This window comes from Topomyia yanbarensis, chromosome 3 (assembly GCF_030247195.1).
Source record: "Topomyia yanbarensis strain Yona2022 chromosome 3, ASM3024719v1, whole genome shotgun sequence".
Classification (NCBI taxonomy): domain Eukaryota; kingdom Metazoa; phylum Arthropoda; class Insecta; order Diptera; family Culicidae; genus Topomyia; species Topomyia yanbarensis.
Genome location: NC_080672.1, coordinates 411,663,312 through 411,689,229, shown reverse-complemented (window position 1 = coordinate 411,689,229; position 25,918 = coordinate 411,663,312). Strand labels below are relative to the sequence as shown.

Below are 25,918 nucleotides of genomic sequence, written 5' to 3'. Positions count from 1 at the left end.
TGCGACTGTCCCTTTTGGTGAATTTTATGTCGAAGAAAAAGGATCGCACAGCACTCTCCCCTACGTCAAATGCACCGCCTGCAAAACTACGCGAGCGTGTTTCCTGCTGCCTGCCAGCTTGTGAAGCGTGCCCGAGTGTTACAATTTCTTCTTTCTGTTATCCTTTCGGTGATGTAGGTACAGAATAAACACGGGAAATGTATAGAAACGATGAGAGCACGCAGCTTGTCCTGACTGGCTGCCTATATCACACACAAATGGTGGTTTCCATGGGATATTCCGTTTACACTGGATAGATACCGAGGCGCCCGAGGACTTCGCTACTCAGTCTAGCAGGAGGTGTGTCGCGGTGTAAACTTGTTTCCCTTCGCAGGCCTGTGTACGGAGCAATCGTAGAAATGCCGATTTACAAAAAAACCTGCAACAAATCAAGCAATTACAAAATACTGGACAACCACGTGGATTACGGCACACGACAGATCGATCACATACCTTTGGCCTACTGTGATCGAGCTAGCCCGTATGGAGCGAGTGTTGAGTTTGGTGAACGGACCAGGCGAGCGTGCGAAAATGTTGCGTCTTTTTATCTGTGTGCATGTAAAGCAATCTTCATCGGCGATGTCTCGGCTGGAAAGAGTTCGCTGGTGAATAGATTCTGTCACGAGATTTTTGATTCTGATTATCGCAGCACAATCGGACTAGAACTCGAGTCGGAGAAATTTCATGTCTTGAACCAATCGTTTAGTTTGCAAATGTAAGTAATGTGCAATTTTTTTTTCGTAAATTTTTGTGATTCAAAAACTCATTCGTCACCGCAGTTGGGACACATCCGGTCATGAAAGATTAAAATGTATCACCGAAAGCTATTATCAAAACGCGAATGTTGTGGTGGTGGTGTTTGACATGACCAATGAACAATCACTAAGGAATGCTCGGCGGTGGTTGGATGAAGTTCTGGAGATGAACCAACCTGGAGTGTTGAAATTCTTAGTAGGTTCAAAAATGGATTTGCTGGTAAATCACTAAAATTTAAATGCTTTAAGTAATTACCAAAGATAATTTCACACAGGATAAGCCATCTCTGGTTCAAATTGAAAGTGAGGCTTCGGACCTGGCCAATGAACTAAAGGCGGAATATTGGTCTGTTTCTGCTCAAACGGGACAAAATGTTACCAAATTCTTCCAGCGAGTAACTGCACTAGCGTTCGATGCAGCAGTGCAGCGGTTGATGGATCCCAACTATCCGATTGGCTATCCGAGTGGGAATAGTCTGCTAAGTACGTATCAACAAGGTATTTAGTATAGGGGAACATAATTTTAATTTATTTCTTTTCTGAAATCTAGACCTATATTACCTCAAAGAAGACCGGAAGCATAAAAAAAGTCGAAAATATTCCTTCTGTAAAATAAACTAAAGTTATTGGTATGCTAGAGCTAGAACAAAGCAATCTTTGATTCCGATGACAGCAAAATAATCAAAAATCCAACATGGAACTACATGATCTACCTGGGAAAAAATCCGTTTCGTTCTCCGTATCCACGAAACGAACTAGTTCGGCGAACACATCCGAGTTTGTAACGGAATTGAAACAATTGCTTACTAACCGTGAGAAACAGGAGGTAAATTCATCACCCTTCACCCTTTTAACAAACACACCTGACGCTGTTTCGCGGAACTTAAAACTCACATCTGGTTGCCAGCCGACAAACGGATCCTTCGGGTTGTGATGTTTGTGTTCCAACTGCCAGTATCTGTTTGCCGGTCGCTAACAAACAAACCGACTATTTCCTTACCCCATTCATGTTGCGTTTATTTATTTATTCGTTTGATATTCCCTACCCCAGCTTATTGTCGATGAAATCGATTATACACCCCGGCAATTGGTATCGGCGCAGGTCCACGGTAAGGAACCGCTTGAATGGGAACGGTTTCAACCGTGTTTGCCGGACGGTGACGAGTCAATCCCGGTTGCGAAAGATTTACCCTCAGTAGTGGGTTTTGGATTAGACGAAGAAGAGGAAGTTATGGAAGAAACAGCACAGGTAAGGATGATTGCTACACGCGTGATCGAGAAAATGAAATTTGATTCTTCCAAGTTGCAATCGGCTTCGAAGATTGCACATTTGTCCTGACTAGTTTGAGTAGCCAAACAGAATTCGGAACGGCCGACCATGCCGAAATAAACATACGGAAGGACAGACCATTTTAAGCCTCATAAAAGAAAGGCTATGCAATCGCTCCAAAAATCGACACTTCAACTGAGGCCCGGAGGGCCGAGTATCATATACCATTCGATTCAGTTCATCGAGATCGGAAAATGTCTGTATGTGTCATTTAACCTCACAATTTTCAAACTTTTTGTGGAACTTCTTTGGAAAAAAACATGATAAAATACCTAACCCCTACGTTGAGTTTTCGAGATGATTTTTCAATTAACACTCAAAAAGGCAAGGGGTTTCAGAGGCCCGGCTAGTTACAGTTTTCTTGTTTTAATGAACTTGTAATTTGAAATACAAATGATTGAGCACTTTCAGGCTTTCGATTTTCTCACTGATAAAACGACAAAAAAGAGGCTTACGATTCTATTGGGTCTTAGGAGCGATGCTTCTTGAAGTCACAACTTTAGCTTGTCTTTCTGAGGGATAAAGTTTTTTTTTACTTTTTGTTTCAAATAAAATTGCAATTTTCACGAAAAATTTCGCCATGTTGTAACTACAGCGATAGGTTGAACAGGTTCTACGGTAAATGAGAGAAGGGAAAATGTATTAAACTTGGATGCTAATAGTTTTCAAAATTATGTAGCTAAGAAAACTGTAGTGGTGGTCGGTTCCGACTTGCCAGGACGTCCCGGACTGTCACATAAGGTGATCTACCTCGGGACCGAAGGAAATCTATTAGTTGGGACCTGACAATACAGTACAATGCTCCATGAAGTTCGCTTACTATCGAGCGTCCTCTGACGAGAGATACTGAAAAATTCACTGAAGCTAATTGGTCTTTCGTAAATGTCGCCTTCAAATGCGCCCACCTTGGCTGAAGAGTCCCCCTCTCATTACCCGTGATAGAGCAGTGGGACGGGACACACACCAAGATAATCTGGTAAGATTATTCAGATTAAGAGCTCAGTTATTCCCGCATTTTCCGGTAAGTACTTTTCAGGTTTTGCCATACGAAGGGCTTCAATGGAGCTGACACCGTCCGAAACGATAAAGTAATGGTCTAAGGGCAAAGTATCAATGATCCCAAGAGTATACTGAATGGCAGCTAGTTCTGCGACGTAAATTGAAATAGTTTTTTTTTAATCTTAAATACGTTTATTTAGGCCCAAATGCTGTGGCTTAACAAGGCCGATAATTCATTTTTTTTAATTACATGTCACATGTTAGTGGGGGAAAATTCAAATAGTATCACTGAGTTTGAATGAGGCAGCAACATTTTCGTTGAAGCTACCGAAGCATGTGGACCCGTCGAGAATTGACCCGTCAGTGAAGAGCATTTTGCCGCAGTCGATTTGATGGTATTTATTATGAAAATTCGGGATCATTTGTGGGCGAATATGATCCGGGATCCCACAAATCTCTTCCTTTATGGATGTGTCGAACAATACAGTTGAATCCGAAGTATCCAAGAGATGAGCGCAACTAAAGTTATACGAAAACGAATTGATGTTCAGAGCCATGTGATCGAAGTAGAAAAACATAAATCGAGTCTGAGAATTAAGCTCGACAATCCTTTCACAATTTGCAATCACCAGTGGGTTCAAGATATCGCATCGAATGAGCAATCATTATGAGAGGTCCCAAAATCGATTTTTTAGCAAAAGGACGCCCGCCAGCACTTCGAGACTCATCGTATGGGTCGAGTGCATGCCACCCAAAGCAATGCGCAAACATCTTTCATGTTTGATGAAGTGTATGTTCGCAGCAGAGCGAAAGCAGAAACATCCGTACTCCATCACTGATAATATCGTTGTTGGTACAGCCTGATCAGGTCTCCTGGGTGATTACCCCACCATGTTCCGGTTATTGTACGAAGAAAGTTAATCCTTTGTTGGCACTTATGTTTCAGATACCTAATGTGACATCCCCAGGTTCCTTTGGAGTCGAGCCAGACCCCGAGATATTTGAATGTTGAAGATATTTGAATGTTGAAATGTTGTAGTTGCGCTGGTTCACGCTTCCTTGAAAATACGAGCAGCTCAGTTTTCTCCGTGGAGAACTCGATACCCAGCTGGAGGGCCCAAGCGGACAAATTGTCCAAGGTATCTTACAACGCTCGTTTCAAATCGACCACTTTGGAGCCTGTAATCATCTGCAAACTGCCTTAGCGTGCAGTAACTGACAAGACAATCGTTAATGTCATTCACGTAAAAGTTGTAAAGTAGTTGGCTAAGACATGAGCCCTGGAGAAGACCCATGTAGCTAATTCGTGATGTCGATAAATCACCATGCCACAAATACAAAAAGGTTTAGAAAAAAGTTGTTTAATATCGGCGAAAGACCATGCTGGTGCAGCTTCTCAGAAGGAATATTGATAGAAACTGAGTCAAAAGCACCGGTCGCAATCGGTCGATAACAGTTCTGGTCGGAGGCTGGTTTTCCTGGTTTTTGCTTCCAGTGATGAGGGACAATGGTTCCTTTCAATAAACTTAAAAAAAATTCAACAAGCGTCTCTTGGCAGGTTATTCAACAAATTCAATTTGATTCTGTCTGTCGTGTTTAATGGTTTGAATATTCCACGCTCTCGTTAGTACTGTTTCGGTTACGCATACGTCGGGCGTGTTCATCGACGTTTATCTCATTAACCCGTCGACGAACCGGCGCCAGTAAATACGTTTCTCGGCTTTCCTGAAACTCTTCATTCGCGTTTCTAAGGTCGCGTAATGTCGATAATTGATGGATAACCCATCGTCCCGGAAGGTTTTATACGCGGCGGCCTTCTCCGAGTATACGTCTGAGCACGCTTTGTCTCACCACGGTTTGGGAGAACGCTTGGTATTCGTTTCGTCTGAGATTGAATCACGATATCGAGAAACAAGTCGAACAGAATCTTGTACTCTTCTTCCTGAGAAAGTGCCTGTGTCTAGTCGATAGTTTTGGATATCGCAGTCGCGTAGCTTTTCCAGTCAATATTCCGTGTGAGACACTGGTTGATCCCGATTATGTTGAACCAGTGGTGATTGCAATCACGATCAGCAGGTGGTTCCTACCGTGGGAATCCTTCCAATTGCAATCTAACCAAAGTGAGGTCGGGCATAGAGGTATGTCCAGTGCACTTGCTTGCACTGGCGGACTTGGGATCCGTTTAATTTTCCCTGTTAGAAAAATTGTCACATGGAAGTCGTCGCAAATATCTTGAGCTGTTGAAGAGCGGTTATCGTCGTACAGGCAGCCCCATCCTGTATCGTGGGAGTTGAAGTTTCCAAGTAGCAGCCTTGGTACGGGAAGGAGTTCAATCACGCTGTAGAGACATCGCTACCCTATAATGACCCTTGGAGGAATGTAAATAGAAGCAATGCCCCCAATGTCTTTACCTTTGATTGTGGATTGACAAGCGACACCTTCAATGCCTGGCGTTGAAGGGAGATTAATTCAATTGAAGGAGTAGCATTTTTTATTCCAAGATATACTGCTCCATAGAAGTCTTCTCGATCCAGACGAATAATATTAAAATGATGGAATTGCATCACAATTGTTATAATCTACCAAGTGTTTTGGAATTAATTTTGGGGATAATACATCTGCAATTCCACTACAAAACAGTGATCAGATTCGCGATTCCATTTAATAAGTTAACCATCTAAGAATACGATCGCAGCAAGGAGGGGCCATTGTTCAGTCAACTGTTTTAAAAACGTGTTACTGTTGGTACAATAGAAACCAGCAATCTTTTCACAGGATCGGTAATATTCAAAGCTGCGAATATACAGGCCACCATGTCAGAAAATTTAAGGAATCCCGTTTTAGGTTGGACTGTAAGATAGGAGCACTTGGGATTTTTGGCGTCTCGGGAAGTGCTGGGAACTCCTGGTTGTATTTTAATTTCCTAAAACCAGGAGGTATTATCTTCGGATTTGTAGCAGCACTTCTAATTGATGAATGATTTTTATTTTGTACCCCTGTTTGGGACCCCCAGGGCCCTTACAGGGAATCTGTGGGGAAGTGAAACCTTGCCAGCCATTCAGTACCTTTTTTACTACCTACCATAAAGTGGCATTCCCGGTAGTTTGCGAACTCCAGGAGACACAACGCACACGCATCGATCTAGGTGATTCAGGCCACCTACGTCTTAGACTCTCGGGAAAAGGCTCTAAACATCAAGGAGAGCAACCCTTCTCGGTCTGACAAAAGTCGGTCTCGTCCGTCGCCAACCGATCTCGCCAACGAAGGTAGCCTCTGTTGATTACCTCGCCCAGAACGTCTTCTAGGTCCGCCATCTTACCCGCCGCTACAAGATCGAACTATACGCCCAAGAACCATCCATTGCCATCTTGCGTGAGGTCGTTGGAGCAGCAGCTATTTCGGAGTCGAGGACGAACAGTGCTGCCAACAAACCATACAGCACGGTACGTACCAGTGAACCCACCAGTGATAACCATAACACCACACGAACATCAAAAGAAGAAATTCACAGACTTCAAGGAAGTTGAGTGTTTTTTATAGCAAAAGATCCGCGAAATCCCTCCAGTTTGCCCAGTAGCGCGCCGACCCTGTGACTAAGAGTCACGTTCTGCTGAAGCTTGTCGGGAAAACCTTAAGTTACAAAGCTCGGGAGAATCCAACTTTGACCTTGTCCTGGAGTTTTCAAGCGTGGCCGAGGAATGCCGCTCGCAAGAGTCGTAAACGTGTACGTTGGGCATGGGCTTCCCCACACTTGCCGCACCGCAGTTTATTGCTGCAGTAGGTGACCATATGTCCTAGCTGCTTGCTTTTGGAACAATTCATCACTCGTGGCATAAACAGACGAACAGGTAGACGAGCCCCCTCCACTTCAACGTAGTTCGGCAAAGCGCGGATCCGGCGAAAGTCAAGCGAAACGAATCTGATGGATAGTATCTCCCATCATCGGTTGATATTTTCACTGATTGAAGATCAGAGTTCCTAAGGCGGCTGATTCCGTCCTTCATCAGAACATCGACAGTTAGACTCACATCATTGGATACGCGTAGTTTATCTGATTGGACCTTTTTTAATTTCAGTCACGGCCGAGTACCGTTTTGTCAGCTCCTGCGATATATTTATACTGTTCAGTGGTTTATTTTAAAACTGAAAGTATACCACCCAAGGACCAACCGAATCTTCCTGGTATACTCTATGGCGAAGGGCTGAGTAGGACTAACGGGGGATGGAGAGGGGGAAGGCATATGTGCTTCCAGTTCATTTGAGGTTATCTGTCCTAGACCTACGAGTAGTTCTGAATATTTCTCTATGACTTTACTGTTCATTATTTAGTGCGTGATCAATATATTCGACCGCACTGTTTAACTTAAATCAAAATAAAAAAAAGATTACTGGGTAGGGAAAGTTATGAAACTTAGAGCCATAGTACTCAAGTGAGAGCAAGGATGTGAAGTAAACAGATCGGAAAACTAGAAGTGGCAGGGTCATTAGAACAGGCTTAATATCGTACGGGCTTAATCTTTGTCTTCTGTTAATGAGGGTCGAGCTTAGGCAGAATAACTACGAATCACCCGAGTTCACTAACATGTGTCCTGATAAAGGTAGACGTATCTATCTTTACTGTGACAACCGACTGTCGGTTGATTTATCTGTGAGTGTCGGTGGCTGCTTGTTAGAGTTGGCTGTAGTAGATGAGTTTTGACTAGTTGCTTTGGCGCATGTTTTCCCGTAGTGGGCTGTACGGCTACAGAATTGGCATGTTGGAGTCTGTCCGGGACATATGATTAGCGTTGTTTGCTTATAGGTTACGCCTTCTGAGATTTGCATTCGTGATTCATGTAAGAAGGTATCGGTTTAGTCCCTTGTATCCTCACAATACGAACGCCGTTAAGAATGTCAGTGAAAAGATTTCTCCAAGTGTCATTCATAACAGATTCCACTTCTCCGTATTGCGACATAATTCGTTTGATGTAATGTTTACTAGTGCGCGGTGCCAAATCATGGATACGCACGTCCACCATGTCGTTTTCCATATACACGTGGATCTTGATTCTGGTGTTATTAAATTAGACTTCATGTTGCATGTTGTTCTTTGCAATGAAGTTTTCTGCCTGTGCTTAACTTCTAAACGTGATTAAAGCACAGTTTTTCATGTGGTGTAGCTGAATGTACGTAACTTCAGCGATATTTTGCTCCATTTTAACTTAAACTAACTGTTCCACTTCCTGAACTGTGGGTTTAACGCGAGTATTATTAAAGTCAATCGAAATCGTGTTATCCCGTAACACGACCCATTTGTTTCATTTGGCAGACTCATTTCACTCCGCAGCTGAGTGCAACGATATAATATTGTTTTTGCAATGATATAGAACAAAAGTCTGGCTTGCTTCACTGGTGCCTATAGCCTGCTATAGCGTAGCGATTTTTTGCTTCTGTTTTGTGCGAGGTCAGAAGATAGACTGAACAAACATTTGAAACATTTCTGTGGCATTTTAGTATCAAATTCATCTCAAAAAATTTAATTTCTAGAAGACCACGGAAAAAACGGGTTCAGAAAAACAAACAGAAAGTATACTTATGTAAATTGGAAATTTTGTTATTTCATTGTTTTCAACCATAACTATCAGCTGCACTTTTCCAGTAAGGAAATATTCCTTAACTCTGCCATATTGTGAAGTTTTCCAAGGAAAATTTTTATTTTAGCATCTCAAATATGTGTACGCGTATACATGAATTTTCAAAAAGTATGGATGTTTCTTTCCCTTTCAAACAATCACGAAAATAAGTTTCTTTTTGTCTCCCAAAGCAGTCCACTCCTCCATTGTACCTATTAATTTGAGACACTTTTTTAACATAAACTACCCAAACAAATGAACGAATGGAAGAAGGTTCGTCAAATTTTGAAAAAAAACCGTGAAATTATTCTTTTAGCAAACTACCAAAAATGGTGTAGTTGGTGTAATTCGATTCAATAGAAAAAAGATATTCTCAAAAATTATTCTTAAGTAGACAGTATTCGAAGAAATTTCGTATGGTCGAGTTTATAGGGGAGAGTGGGTACGCTTGATCCCACTTTTGTTTTTTTTTAAATAACTTTTCAAAGAAATAAAAATTTTAATTGCAAAATTCGCCATCTTGTAGTCAATTCGAATTGTAAGAGCTATGAATAATGTGTCAATCCGAATACTATATCCTGTCAGTAATGTTAATAGTTTTGAAAATCATGTCAAAACGAGGTTTTTGTGAAAATGTGTGGTAATTTGATCCCCCGCCTACTAGGGCTAAAGAAACAAAGCACAGTTAGCCACATGTCCTGACAAATTAACTAATGATACTACCTTTTTAGATGCACGACATACTTTAACCACAGTAGAAAGTCATGACAAGTATTTACGGTAAATCAGTGCTGTTTAACTGGCTTTTCCAACTTTCAATAACTTATATCATGATTTGTGCACGGAAAAAAACATTTTAGATCAATTAGTAGAGCCCGGTACTTTATGAAAATGATGCTTTTCTTTTTCTATACATTTCGAAAGTGTTTGAGAGAACTAATGATAGGGATCAAGAATACCCATTGTCACAGGGATCAAAGATACCTATTGTATAAGGTGAACAAAATTAAAATTTCTTTGCATGTTTTGTGAAATTTTTTATTCAAAGAACGTGTTTTTCTAGACAAAAGCCCTTAGAAAGTAATCGTAAATAAAAATATTCATAAATAATCAGTTCGACTATCTCATACAACCGCTCAAAAAATTTGTAAAAAGATCTTCGAGATGGATTTAAACACATATTTTCTAAAATATATCACAACTTTTCCAAACCAAATGTTATACATCAGATTTGTTTTTTAAACATCATAAACGAGCAAATACTTCATTTTCTTTTTACATTGTGATAACTTTATTCGTATAGATTATGAGATATGGCCAGGGAATCAAATATCCCCAAGGATCAAGTGTCCTCACTCTCCCCTAATGACTTTGTTTCCACTTACTTGAAGTCATTTATTTCGGTTCGCGGTTCCCGAGATATATTTTAGGTCATAAGTTAGAAAATTAGCTGTCAGAAGGTACTGGCAAATGAAAGATTGCACATTGATAAGTGATCAAGACACAACAGGATAATTTGAAATTGTTTGATGCTTAATCCAAGCAGTTGTAGGTAGAAAACGGAGTAGAAAATATGTCATGATATTATCCTTTTCCGTTTTATCGAAATAAAATTTGGCTGGTATATTAAAACAGATCATTACTATATTGAACGATAAATGACATGCTATAACTTTTAAAGCATACAATACAGACATTTGGTGTCTTCGGCAAAGTTGTTCGCAAAAGAAAGAGCTATAAATTTGCAGAAGACATTATCTGAATATAATCACTTAAGAAAATTAATGAAAATATCTCACTTATAGGGGGATTAATCAGTGAAAATATAATGTGAAAAGAAAGAGCTTCTTAAATACAATAACTTCTCCGAAGATGCTATTGACCTCAACTTAGCCGTTTTGGCGGTAATAGTCAATATCATGTTTTTGGCATTATTTCTAGATGTTGGGAATCCGTCATCCGTATTTAATGTTTAATATCTCATTCGCTAATAGTCCGATTTCAACAAACTATAGTTCGATCTAAAGGTATTTGTTTGAGCTGTCTGAAAATGTATAAAATGTTAGCCTATGTTGTAAATTTCGACAGTAATTTCAAAAAAAAAACGCAAATGTGCCTTTTTGGACATTCAAACATTATCTTAGGGACTAAACATCAAAATCAAAAACAAATTAATAGCGTTCTGTCTGGGTGTGAGGCCTTTCATTTGCAATTGGTTTGGATAAGATCGGTTCAGCCATTGCTGAGAAACACGAATGAGAGTTTGTCCGTTACATACACACACAGACATTGTCCCAAATTGTCGAGCTGAATCGATTGGTATACAAGACTCGGCCCTCCGGGCCTCGGAAAAAAATCTTGAAAGTTTGAGTGAATTCTATACATTTCTTTTTATAAGAAATGTAAAACGAAATATTTCACCAGTTGGTTTTTGACGAGCTGGTAGATGAATTGATCCTTCGTTTCTTTTATCCGTCACCCGCGTGACCTTCACACAGTGGCGAGTATAATCGAGTAATCGAACTTATTTTTAGACTTTCTTGTACGTTAAAAAATAAATAAAAAATATTTAATAAAATTAAGTTATTGGTTCCACACCTTCAATTCAAATACCTTGATCTCTATCCTTTTACTGGGTTGACTGTCAAAGATTGCTAACCCATGTGGCTACACCTACTGTCAAGTAAAACCGATAGTGTCAAATAATAAGGAAGTGTTCACATGTTCATAAAAGATCAATTAATAACTCGGTGCGACAGTGATTTTGTACTTTTTAAGAGACCTAGTGTAGGTTGTAGATCTCATCAAATGTAACACAAGACAATGTATGAAAAATGTTGTATACCCTCAAAATCTTGATTTATAGCAAAAAAATGATTTTTGGAAACTTTCGGCGCTAAAAAAAATTTGATGCGGTGAATTTTCAACTGATTTCAAATTTGTTGAGTGTTTTGGAATGAAAAAGAAATTACCTTTCTAACAGTATGCTATGTTATGTTCTTTTGTTAAAAGTACTAGGCGGTTTTGGAACAACAACATGAAAGCTACCATTATTTTTTCCATAAATAAATAAAAATTGTTCAACATTTTCATTAAGAAACGTCTACGTTTTAATCGAAATTTAAGAAAAAAGAAATCATATCATCTAATGGGTTAGTAAGGTATTGTTTCGCACTATAAGATGCTATAATTATATCTTCCATAATTTTATCCGATTTCATATTCAAATTTGACACACATACTTTTGAATGTATACGTAATGGAACAAAAAAAATGTTTTTTTTTGAATTTTTATATGAGACCGTCCCCTTAAAAGTTCATGCGAGCAAGTTTCTAATTTAGATAAAAATTACGAACTCTCCCATTTTTCAACCGATTTTGATTATAAATAGGTCATTGAATACGGAATTAAATGTTATTTTTGTTAAAATAAAGACGCTTCTTAATTAAAATGTTGAGCAATTTTCATATTTTTTATAAAAAAATAGCAAAATAATGGTAGCTTTCATATTGTTGTCTCAAAACCGCATAGTACTTTTAACAAAAGAACATAACATAGCATATCGTTAGAAAGGTCATTTCTTCTTCTTTCCAAAACACTCAAAATTTAAAATCGGTTGAAAAATGACCGCGTAAAAAAAATTTAATGCCAAAAGTTCCGAAAAATCGTTTTTTTTTTTCTTTAAATCAAGATTTTGAGTGTACATTAAATTCATCAAACGTGGTTTTGTGTTGTATTTGACCAGACCAACAACCTTTACTATAACACTTTAAAAGTACATTCAGTTATTTTTATTTTGTAGCACCCTGTAATCGCTCTGAGGTTTTACGAGTTGGACATATTATATTTTGAAAGTAGAGTTCTATCGATTTACGTAATAAAAGAAGAATTTTACTTTTCATTTAATGACTCAATTCTGAAACTCACCCGCTCAGGCTCCATAATAATCATTATAACTGATAGTATTAACTAAACCAAGGCGTCTACTCCACAGGCTGCCGACAAGGTGGAAACCTTCGATCTGGACCAACAGCCGGATTTCAGCGGTGTAATCGATCGACGCAGTCCATCGTTGGAACCGGACGCTCAGACCTACCACGTGAAGATTTTGCTAACGGAAACCGATGACATTATCCTGTTCGAAAATGCAAGTCACACGGTGACGAAAGGTACGATGGAAGCAGTCACCGTCGAAGGACAGAATGCAGCATACGATTTGAAGAAGACAAGCCGCAGAACGGCGGTAGCCGAAGCGGAAGCTCAAACACCGGAGTTGTTGCTCAAGTCGCGTGGAGTTAACACGGAGCGGATCATGAAGCAGGAAGTGGCCTCTTTTGTATCCAATTACGATATGTACGATACCTATAATGATTTAGAACGACACACAAAAGAGATTGATTTGGCGGAGGCTTCGTCAAAAATAGAAATAACGACCTATTCGCGGGAAGGTATGGAAGACATCGACGAAATGTTGAACAAGAGCAGCAATTTCCATCTGTCGTCGATGATTTTACAACGATTGTTGGCTGGAAATGTGTACCGTGAAAAGCAGAAGCGATTCCGGAATATGTATCTACCGGATCCACTGGATGCTAATGTACAGTATCTGTATCGGGTAGCTACACTGTGGATTTACAAGATGGTTGAAACTATAGGTAAGGCAGTGGCATGCGCCAGCTGGTGTCCGGCGAATGGAGATATTGTCGCAATCGCATACGGAATCTACGGGTTTACGAAATTTGACGACCGTAGCAGCGGATATGTATGCGTCTGGAGCATAAAAAATCCGGTCAATCCTGAAAGACGGTACAAGTTCTCTGTACCAGTGACGGCGGTCGCATTCTCCAAACGTACACCACAGCTGCTAGCTATTGGGCTATACGATGGATCTGTTCAAATTCAAGATATTACCGACAACTCACAGGCGCCCGTAGGCGTTTCGGAACGGCGAACATCTCCAGGTTTTGAACCTATTTGGGACATCGAATGGATTGAGTCTGATGCTGAAAAAGACGAGATTCTCACGGCCTCTCAAGATGGTACGATTATGAAGTATACATTGAATATTGGACAATTTCTGATTGGATACCGCCAGCTAAGGTTGGATCGAGTGGAAGGCGAAACGGAGGGCATCAAAGTAGACAAGAAGAGGGATTATCTGGAAGCAGACCGTCATCCACAGGCGTTAAGCCTCAAGATTCACCCGATCCGGAAAGATATTTATTTTATCGGGACGGACGAAGGCTGTGTTCACAAGTGTTCCATCAACTATCCCTATCAGCATTCTGGTGTGATGCAGATGCACAGTGGAGGTGTTTTCTGTATCGAATACTCACCGTGGAGTCCAAAAATTTTCCTGACCTGCGGTGGGGACTGGTGCATTCGCATCTGGATCGAAGAAATAACTGAACCGATCATTACTCTGACGACTGGATTTGGACCGATCCATGCCGCCTACTGGTCACCCGTTAATTCGACAATCATCGTGAGTGTAACGAAGAATTCCGTTCAATTGTGGGACTTGAAAAGGCGTATGCTGAAGCCAGCGTCCAGCACGGCTTTCGGGGACTCGACTACTTCTTTAACGATAGTGAAGTTTTCGAACTGTGGCCGCAGTTTACTGGTAGGGGACAGCGAGGGTCGTACGCATATTTGCGCTCTCGAGGACATGCCCTTTCCGCCGCACTTTCAGTACGATGAACTGCAGTCGGCTCTGTATAAAAATTTAATCTGCAAACCGGAACTTCTAAATCAGGTCAAGCGGTTTGGATACTTGGGCTATTGATATGTTACGGTTGCTTTGTATTTTTTTTGCGGTTTGTCTTCATTATCATTTATGTAAGCTTCGGTATAATATATGAAATATCTTTCTTAGCTATGCATTGCCTGATTTTTTTGTAACAGATATATCCGAATTGTATAGTTCCTGTACTCAGCAAAATTCAGTTTTTCTTCCAATGTAACCCTAAGCTATTTGATAGTTGCAACTCGTTCAACCATCTCTACATCGATTTCAACTGTTGCAGTACTTTCATTCGTCTGCTGCGTAGTTACAATCATATATCTGGTCTTGAAATTACTAAACTTTGTCAGTTCAAGGTTCATCAACCTGATGCACTCATTGAAACTATTACTGATGATAAACGAATCAGGAATCAGTAGCGTCTGGCTCAAATGGCACGTTCCCCATATTGATCGGAGATTTGTGCCTTGCCAAGAATCGTCTTTTCATCATTTTCCTGATGGGAAGGATTGGGGAAGTGGTAAGGTTAGGGGTAAGGAAAACAACGACACAGAACAATTAAAACAGAGCATTCTGCACCCCCGGAGTGATGCTGAACGATCTGCAGGTGTTACAACAGCAGGAATAAAACTTCCAACCACAGGAGGGATTTAGAACCTCTACCCAAACAGTGAGCGGATATATCAACACCCCCGAGGGGATATTGAGATAACAGAACGACAACACCCCCGAAGAGATATTGTCATTCAAATACGGCTAAAAAAACTATAGCTCTTTACCACACTGGGTTAGGAACACAAGCATATCCTTAAATTTCAGCTCTCTGTACATAGGTTCATCTATGTATGGAGAACCAAAAATCCGGATGCGCAATTGCATTAATACAGGGCAATTGCATATCAAATGATATGATGTTCCGTAATAGGATTCACAAAAGATCACATGAATAATACTCAGCGCGCTGAATAGTAGCCATGTGATAATTGAGTTTGCAATGTCCAGTCAGTGCCCTGACCAGAATACTGCAGTTGTGCTTGGAAAAATGCAACAAATTTCTTGACATTTTCGGACTCACATCCGGCAGAAAAGCCTTTGTTTGAACGCAAGTTTGCAAGCTACGCCAATGTTTGGCATGTTCGAATGCAGCCCAAGAGCGAATCTTGTGCTTTATCCAACTTATTGACGGTGGTAGAACTGGTTCTGGACCAACGAAATCAGTCGCAGCGCCAGCTCTAGTCAATTCGTCCGCCCATTCATTTCCAGTAATACCGGAATGACCGGGTACCCATAGAAGGTAGATAGCATTTGAAATGCTAAGTTCTTCGATTTGAGTTCGACATGCGATTACTAATTTCGATCTCGAATCTGCCGAACTAAGTGCTTTCAGGGCAGCCTGACTGTCAGAGCAAAAATAGATTCTTTTACCGCAAATTCCCTGTTGAAGTGCGGATTGTACGCCACACAGAATCGCAAAGATTTCTGCTTGGAATACGGTACAGTATCTACCAAGCGAATGAGATAGGTTTAATCTCATCCCATGACAATAGACACCAGCACCGGCTCGGCTCTCCAACAAAGAACCGTCCGTATAACAACCCAAATAACCACATGCATTATATTGAAGCATTATTTTAACATCGATAATGTTCATTTGCTCTAAAACTACTTTCTTAAAACAGTGCTGCCATAACACAACATCCCAAATGTTTCAAGACATTGCCTCTTATGAGCAATGTAACAGGCATTATACAAACCTTTAGAGCAACGGTTTAGTGTTTGATCGCATTGCATTTACAAATGCTTTGACGCTCTACTGCGCTACACTTGAAAAGCATATAATGCTTGAACTAAAAGTTATGAAACATTAAAATAATTTGACGTTTATGAAGAAAATGTTCTAAAGCTTTTGACCAATCCTATTTCCGTTGAGGAATCCATGAAATTAAACAACACGAGTATGCATTCCTATAATTTGCAACTCAGATGAAGCATATCATAAAGAAACCACTAAATGCTCATAATTTCATCTGCACAATTTGATGTCAATATTAACTATGTTTCGGATTCTCTACTAAAAACTGATCTCTGCTTCGTTTGTTGATGTTTATATTTCGCGATCCGAGAGCCGCACGATAAATACTAATCTACTCAAAAAATGACAAATGTTTGCACCTCTCCTTCTATACCGACGTGTCATTGCATTAACAAAGGCTATATAATGTAAAACGTTATTCATATATTGCAAATATCATTCCGTCGGCAACTATCCTCCACAGATAAGAGTGCTAACGGCCTACCTCGTATGAAGCTGATGTCAGATGATCATGGTTCGGATCCCATAAAATTAATTTAAAAAATCTGAAGGAATTGGAATTTTGTGGTGATGTTAATGTTATATCTGACTAATAAGAAGAAGTGGAAAATGGGAAAACGTTCATTTTTCCATTTTAATTATTTTCATTTTGGCATTATATCAGCATTTTGTTGTGTTATATAACATCGATCTGTCAAAACGAAACAAACATTATTGCAGCATCTAGTAATGCTTTTAACAGACTAAAGCTTTATAAGAGCGTTACTAATGTGAAATAAATGCTTTCTTTGACAGCTCTTACATCAGTCGCTTAATCGCCCTTTTCCACTTTATGAAAGCATTGGTGTTGCATTTACAGCAATGAAGCATTTTATCGCATTCTGCGAACGACTCATTTAAGACTGTTAATTTTACATCATTTGAAGCGTCGTGGTTACTTGGGTGTTTGTTTCGTTTTGACAGATCGATGTTATATAACACAACAAAATGCTGATATAATGCCAAAATGAAAATAATTAAAATGGAAAAATGAACGTTTTCCCATTTTCCACTTCTTCTTATTAGTCAGATATAACATTAACATCACCACAAAATTCCAATTCCTTCAGATTTTTTAAATTAATTTTATGGGATCCGAACCATGATCATCTGACATCAGCTTCATACGAGGTAGGCCGTTAGCACTCTTATCTGTGGAGGATAGTTGCCGACGGAATGATATTTGCAATATATGAATAACGTTTTACATTATATAGCCTTTGTTAATGCAATGACACGTCGGTATAGAAGGAGAGGTGCAAACATTTGTCATTTTTTGAGTAGATTAGTATTTATCGTGCGGCTCTCGGATCGCGAAATATAAACATCAACAAACGAAGCAGAGATCAGTTTTTAGTAGAGAATCCGAAACATAGTTAATATTGACATCAAATTGTGCAGATGAAATTATGAGCATTTAGTGGTTTCTTTATGATATGCTTCATCTGAGTTGCAAATTATAGGAATGCATACTCGTGTTGTTTAATTTCATGGATTCCTCAACGGAAATAGGATTGGTCAAAAGCTTTAGAACATTTTCTTCATAAACGTCAAATTATTTTAATGTTTCATAACTTTTAGTTCAAGCATTATATGCTTTTCAAGTGTAGCGCAGTAGAGCGTCAAAGCATTTGTAAATGCAATGCGATCAAACACTAAACCGTTGCTCTAAAGGTTTGTATAATGCCTGTTACATTGCTCATAAGAGGCAATGTCTTGAAACATTTGGGATGTTGTGTTATGGCAGCACTGTTTTAAGAAAGTAGTTTTAGAGCAAATGAACATTATCGATGTTAAAATAATGCTTCAATATAATGCATGTGGTTATTTGGGCATTATTGCAGCATCTAGTAATGCTTTTAACAGACTAAAGCTTTATAAGAGCGTTACTAATGTGAAATAAATGCTTTCTTTGACAGCTCTTACATCAGTCGCTTAATCGCCCTTTTCCACTTTATGAAAGCATTGGTGTTGCATTTACAGCAATGAAGCATTTTATCGCATTCTGCGAACGACTCATTTAAGACTGTTAATTTTACATCATTTGAAGCGTCGTGGTTACTTGGGAAACTACGTATTATTCAAGTTGTCGCTCCATCCAGCCAGACAGCCATTCCTCACGAAGAGGAATTCTCACATTGAAAGTTTTAAAAGGAAAACTACATGTGAGTGTAAGGTCACTGGGAGCAAGTGTATATTCATCCCAAGTAACCATTTGGGGCCACAGTCTTGTGTGGCTAGTTACACCACCTTGAGGACATCCGCAGACACTCAGTTTCCTCATCTCTACTTGTCTTAACGATGAGCACAGATGTCGGTTGCTAAGCGTTGCGTGTATCCAGTTCGTGATATATGAAGGTACTTCATGATCTCGTGCTGTTTCCAAAATGGATTCGAAAGACACGTTGTCAAAAGCACCTTCAATATCGAGAAAAACTCCTAAACTTGATTGCTTTTGTGAAAAAGCTTTATCAACGTTGTAGACAACATTGTGTAACAGGGTGGTAATAGACTTCCCCTGCTGATATGCATGTTGCATTGCATGCATCGGGTGCTCGCCCAAGCTACCATCCCGAATGTAGTGGTCGATTAAACGTTCCACTGATTTGAGAAGGAAGGAGGTCAGACTGATCGGTCTAAAGCTCTTTGCCTCCTCATAAGTGACGCGGCCACCTTTGCGAATGAATTTGACTGTTATTTCCATAACTGACATACTTCAAACCCGCATCCGGTGGGTGCCTCTAGGCTGGTTTTGTCCGGAGAAAGATAATAGAGTTATCAACCTCCTGGTGGACCACAGCCAGTTACTGGGGAGTTCGCCCGGCTCTTCTCAGGCTCCGTTCGCCATTGAGAATATTTTAAACCCCCTCAACAATTTTACCCATAGCACGGGTCGCATGACACTATGGAATTGGGATTCCCTGTTTGGTGTTACCACCGGAACAGGTAGTCCGTAGTTTAATTCTTAGCCGGTTGAAACAACCACTACCGACACTACACGGCTTATCTAGGCTGTTCGGAGAAAGAAGCTGACATTTATGGACAGCTCCCATAGATGGCCGAACAGCCACTTCCTGTACTCAGCAAAATTCAGTTTTTCTTCCAATGTAACCCTAAGCTATTTGATAGTTGCAACTCGTTCAACCATCTCTACATCGATTTCAACTGTTGCAGTACTTTCATTCGTCTGCTGCGTAGTTACAATCATACATCTGGTCTTGAAATTACTAAACTTTGTCAGTTCAAGGTTCATCAACCTGATGCACTCATTGAAACTATTACTGATGATAAACGAAACTGTAGCATCGGCGAACATGTTAATTTCCGCATTTTCCTAAAAATTTCTAATGTATTGGATAAACAAAAGTGCTCCTTGTACACTATCATGTGAAACATCATAATTAGTTTCCGCTTCCGATTATGTAGCGTGGTTGTACCTTGTAACTTACGTACGTCTTTTCAGGCCCGATGAGAGGGGGAGGCAGCCAGGGCGATTGCCCTGGGGCGACGCAATACTCAGCTGCATATTTTGCCTTCCATTTCAGACTTGGCTTGAGAAAATCGGTTCAGTCATCACCGAAGAACCGATGTGACTTTAATTGTGGAATATGCCCGGAATTCCGGACTTCCGGAATCGTCGATAGTGGACAATATATTCAAAGAATGTTTGATTGGCAATCAGTGATCTAGATCTGCGATTAGAAGTAATTTGGTGAACATTTCAATAGTTTTTAGCCTCTGAGGTATTACGATTGTACCGATTTATATGGGAAATTCCACTGTATCCTTACTAACACCCCTGTAACTCCGGAAGCAAGAGTCAGAACCGAATAAAATTCAGCAGCAGTCAATGATATTACTGTATCTTTCATTTGAAATCAAGTTTGTAAAAATCGGTAGAGAATTCGTTGGGGAATGGGTGTGATATTAGTTTAGGAACTTGGCGGGTTCCCCGGGGCGTCATGAACCGTCATAGGTGGCCAATGTGGTCAAAGCTGCTTTAATTGATCATTGGTGATCCAGACCCGCAAACTAGAGTAATGTTACGTCAATTTTAATATGTTTTACATCATTTTAACATCATGGTGGTAGCAGTTTATATGGGAATTTGCTGTGTGACCGCACTCTTCAACCCGTAACTCCAGAACCGGAAGTCGGATTAACTAATTCAATAGCAGCTTATAAGAGCGTTATACCTTTCAGATGAAACTAAGTTTGCGAAAATCGGTTCAGCCATCTCTGAGAAAATTGTGTGAGTTTAAATGACACACACATACACACACATACATACACACACAGACATTTGCCGATCTCGACGAACTGAATCGAATGGTGTATGACACTCGGCCCTCCGAGCCTCGGTTAAAAAGACGATTTTTACAGGGATTGCATAGCCTTTCTTTATATGAGAAAGGCAAAACGTTCTTAAGGGAGTTGTCTACTTTGTGTGCAAGTTTTAAAAACGAGTTTTTTTGTTTGAATCGACGGAATACGCTACAAAATATTGAGAAGCCAATTTAAAGTATTTTCGAAGAAAACAATAGAACGTCAAACAGAAATGCGAGCGCCCGCACAAACGCGTCCGTCCTCTTCTACGTTCGCTTCTTCACTGGTGGTGCCGGTTGTTGGCATGGAGATACTGGGCGTGATTGTTGTTGAGTGAATATTTATTCCTGTCAGATCCGTACATATTGGTTTTGTAGCTAAAGATGGCCAAATGTTTACACCCTACAATTTCACCATATTAGACATAGCGTGATGATTATGTTCCAGACCATCAAACCATCAATCAAGCAGAAGTGTTTGTTTCGAGAAACGAAATATATCCGCTCACTGTTAATACAAAAATTCTAATTTCCTCCGGGGGTTGGAAGTATTATTCCTGATATTGTAGCATCTGCAGATCGTTCAGCATCCTTCCGGGGGTGCAGAATGCTCTATTTTAATAGTTTTGTGTCGTTGCCCAGGTAACCATTAGCACTAATTTAAAACTCTAGATAAGCTATAAGATAGCATTTCCATTGCTAACAAGCCGTATACAAGTATTGTTAATGCCTCAATGCACCTAAAATGTAAAGCATTAAATCTAGCACTATATCAACATACAGAACATAGACATCGTGCTAAAAAGCTTTTGAAGATAAATGCCATGAAGCTTTTATAGAAAACTCTAAGTACTGATATAGAATCTTTATATAGTGCTTTGAGACACCGAACAATAACAAATACATATGCGTTCCAATAGTCACCTAAACTCGTAAACCTTCATGTAATAAATGATGATGCAATAAACTTAAAATCAAAATGCAAATTCTGCACGATTTTTCGAAAAAATAATCACCTTTGCACTCCCTTGCAGAAAAGCTTGTTTAACAAACGTCCTACGCTGATTCACTTTTTTCGACGTTTTGTTGAATGTAGGGCTAATTTTTTGTAGGATTTTGACGACTTACACACAACGCAAAATACATTACGAATTTCTATTTTGATGGAAAGAAATGCATTTAATTTAGCTGATTTTTGAAATGATTTGCATAGAACTCTATACGTAACATAGGGTTTAGTTTAAAGCACTCTAGTTAGAGTGTGGCCAAGAGGCCATGACGTATCCAAACGAACATGAAATTTGACGTATTCACAATAGAAATACTTCAGATTTCTGCTCGTTTGGATACGTCAAACGCGTCTTGGTCGCACTCTAACTAGAGTGCTCTAGTTTAGTTAGGTTACCGCTCTCCTCTTGCCGTGAAATGGGTGCTGATTATGCTGCGCATTGACAATGACAGCTATGCTGCGATGCGGTTTGTGATTTGGTTTTGGTCGTTAAGAAGGCAGCCATCGTGAAAAAAAGAGATAGTGACGGAGCACGGCATCCAACAGACGCCCTGATTAGTTTTGTTTTTCCGGGACAGTTTCCTGCCACAATAACCAGTGCGGTGAAGTGCGTTCGGGCACTCGAGTGTTGTGGTGTTGGGTGTCCGAAACGGGAAACTAATCGCAAAGGAGCCACTGGCGAAAAGGAGGGAGAAGCAGGTAGGACAACAGATGCACCTGAGGTAGCTTACTACGGTACCAACCTGGACCATTCATGGGGAGTGGATGATCTGGCGATTAATCGCCCCGTCGCTAGGGAGGCTCCAACAAAAGAGCCTTGCGCACTTCCCTGGCTAATTGAAAAGGACCGCTGCGATAGCAGCCAACGGTACCAACAGGAGAACAAGATCGTCAGAATCCCAGCTGATCAGCTCCATAGGTAGAGTGCAGCATAAAGAAGAGAAGTGACTAAAAGGCGGTAACTAGTAATTTATTTGGTTTGTTTACCTTTTTGTTTTATACGATAATTCGAAATTCTTGTAGAGGCACCTAGGCCGCCCTGACCAAAGGGTCTGCCGGGCAAACAAAAACCCGAGTAGTGGACAACGGTCAACTGAGTCAACTATTCGCCATTCAATCGAAAAGTTAGAATCGCAGTTCACAATATTGAACGAAAAGCGACCAAATCGACCACATCCAGTACGCGGTGAAGACAACATAGCGGCGGTAGCCGAGAGTGTACGCAATGATCGCGAAGAATCGATTTGGCACCGTTCTTTACAACTTGACTTGTCATATACAGTCGTGATTCGCTGGTTGGACATTTTTTAACTGGACCGCTTTTAGTTGGACCTCCGCTAGTTGGACCATTGTCCAACTAAAAGGCATCTGAACGCCAAAACCTCATGTCAAACTTACTTTGTCAATCAATCTGACAATATTCTGAGATGTGAACAGATGCATTTACACTGCCAACATCTCCTTTGGAGAGTTTTTGACATTTGTCAGTCGGTCCAACTAGCGAATCACGACTGTACACCAATATGGTGTATTTTACAGAAGAGTTGGTTTAAAGCAGACTAGTTACTGCCCGAACTAGAACCCAGTAGTCTTGATAACATTTGGTTCCAATAAGACGGCGCCAAGTGCTACACATATAATGTAATAGTGGAGTGATTGCGTGAAAAATTCGATGAACGTTTACTTTCTCGCCGTCGACCTATCCATGGACGGCCTACACGCAACCATAAAATAACCTACAGAATAAGTTCTTTTAACTTAAATTTAGGTACTTTTGAGCTGTGCGTCGCTTTCGCACTTGTTAGTTTTGTCAAAAACAAAACAAGAGATTTGACTCAGTCGAGGTCTTACCCAGTTAAACTCATTCCGGAACCGGTTCGGGTTTCTGAATGGAGTCATTATGGATTCCAAATCAAATGCAACAACCGATTCCGACTCAGAATCGGGTGTTGCATTTGATTTGGAATCCATTTTGACTCCATTCAGAATTCCGAATCAAATTCCGAATGGTTTGACCGGGTATATTCAGTAAGGTACTTTTGAGTTGTTTGGGGTATACTCAAAATTAGGTAAATTCAACTTAAATTTAAGTAAATTAAACTCAAAGTTGAGTTATTATTATTGCCGTAGTTAAATGGAAACTACCTTCAACACGGTTTACCTAATTTTACCCTCCTGCACGATACTACGAGATTGAGTCAAAAATACTGAATTTTAGGTAGTTTTTCGGTGGCGTGTAGATCGTGCAACATCACATCTCTAGACTTTTTTCAATGGGGTTATGTAAAGTCAAATGCCTATGTGGATTGGCGATTTGCGGCAAAACCAAAATTAGTCATGCGACACCTATGATTCAGCTCATGAACTGGCAAAGTGATACAGTTTGCTTTTTTTCACCCGCAAGTGAGTCGTAGCTTACTACTAAAACTTCATTTTCTTTTCGGAAAAAGCCTACCCCTGCCAAAATATGAATGAAACGAGTAAGAAATTTAGTTTTATTTGCAACTATTCTGAAATAACAGCCATTTGCAACTATTTGGCTCATACATTTCTTAGAAATGTAATCGGGGTATTATTGTGGTTATAAAAAATCGTTCTGTAAATAGAGTTCCAACTCGAAACCGAGACCCAATCAGTTCCAATGCCAAACTCCTTCATATTTTGGACTACGTAGGAGATTCAGTGAAGACTATCAGAGAGAAGGATCGGCTGTGTATGATACAAAGCTCCTATTAGCCGGATATATTTTTCCTCGCGTGATCTGGAGAGTTTCATGAATTTACACCATCTCATAAAGGTTTAGCTTAACTTAAGAGGAACGGGAAATGATGTTGCGGCGGCTACGGTGCTCAACAAATTACATTTCGGAACAGCACACATATAGCTTTGTGAATAATATTAGAAATCACCATGTTTTACACTCTTTTCGCAAGGTGTTTACTCTTCATCTTATAAAATGATGGTTTTCCTTCATTTTCATAAACAATTATCAACAAATTGTTCGGTGATTTGGTGTTTAAAAGTTATTTTTTACCAATGTTTACAGAAAATATATGCACTATGACAGAACAGAATGAAATCAGCAACACTTTGCTTCCTGCGCTATCTGTGAGCTGTTTCAACGTAGAATCGCCAATAAGCCTTCAACCAGGTATCTGCTACGCCACCATGATTTCTATGCCAACATCTAAAACGTCGCGTTAGGGTCGTTCCACAATAAACAGAATCAATTTCATTCGACACAATTTTGTGATACTCGAGTTCGTTTCATTTGTTGGTGAATCATGATAAAAAGTTTTTGTTATTCACCGACATGTCCAAAACAACACTTTTCATCAATTGGCGGTGCAATATTTAAACTTTTTAACAAACATCTAATGATTGAGGCATACCGTGCCGTGTCTGAATAGTGAAGGTCGAGCTTCGTGCAAAACGAGCAGAACAATTTGAACTGTCCGTGGGGCCCATAATTTGTGTGCCCGCTGAGATGTTGACTTATGTCAGTTCAATACAAATGGGATAGGGGTGCCATATACGTGCCTTCAACGATTGAAGCATTGGAAGCTAAATCATCGTTCAACGTGTTAGCTACACCGCCCACGTCGAGTACAGCTAAAACTACTGCAGGTCGCTAGTAGATTTCACCAGTGGCTGTCTATACAGTTGCGTGCCGTACCTGTCCATCGGGAGCCTAGTGCGTAACAATAACACTACTCTTAGACCAGCAGTTCCGGCCAAACTTCGAATCAACGATTACCGCAATGTCGCCGACGGTAATTGGTTTTGCCTGATTAAACCACTTGGTTCTGCGTGTGATCGTGGGTAGATAGCCACAGATCCACTGCCTCCAGAATAAGTCCACCATGACCTATGATTGAGTCCAACAGTTCCTTCTATGTGCCGAACTGTCGTCGAAGGGAACCCATTACCTCGGACCATTTACTAATCCTAACAGAAAATGTTTAGGCGTTTGCACAGGTAATTCGTCGTTATCCACGGAAGTGATTTGCAGCTAGCACGGCGATCCCATCGATATAGACTTCCAGATGCGCTTGGCGGAACTAGTGGCTCTCCGCTTTAGCTAACTCTTGTTGCACGAGCTGTCCAAACACACGTTGTTCTTGCCACGAAGAGCGCTGCGTGTTGTCGACGTACCGGAAAACGTAGAGTATTCTTGAGGCCTTATAACAGGAATTCCGCAATGAATAAAGAGATGGGGACGCTCTCGTCGGTTTCCCGAAGTTGGGAAGCAC

General features: G+C 40.2%; 2 protein-coding genes across 2 annotated transcripts; both read left to right on the top strand.

Annotated features, from left to right (window-relative positions):
• Positions 1–385: 385 nt before the first annotated feature.
• Positions 386–1,435, top strand: LOC131690601 (ras-related protein Rab-36). The gene is made up of 4 exons (XM_058976503.1): positions 386–754; positions 819–1,014; positions 1,070–1,277; positions 1,345–1,435. Exons 1-4 carry the CDS (start codon positions 399–401, stop codon positions 1,413–1,415), a joined length of 831 nt encoding a protein of 276 aa, XP_058832486.1. The 5' UTR covers positions 386–398; the 3' UTR covers positions 1,416–1,435.
• A 40-nt stretch (positions 1,436–1,475) lies between these two features.
• On the top strand, positions 1,476–14,521 carry LOC131690600 (dynein axonemal intermediate chain 4). Its single transcript, XM_058976502.1, has 3 exons — positions 1,476–1,620; positions 1,846–2,043; positions 12,731–14,521. The coding sequence occupies exons 1-3, from the start codon at positions 1,489–1,491 to the stop codon at positions 14,519–14,521; spliced, it is 2,121 nt and encodes a 706-aa protein (XP_058832485.1). The 5' UTR covers positions 1,476–1,488.
• Positions 14,522–25,918: the final 11,397 nt, after the last annotated feature.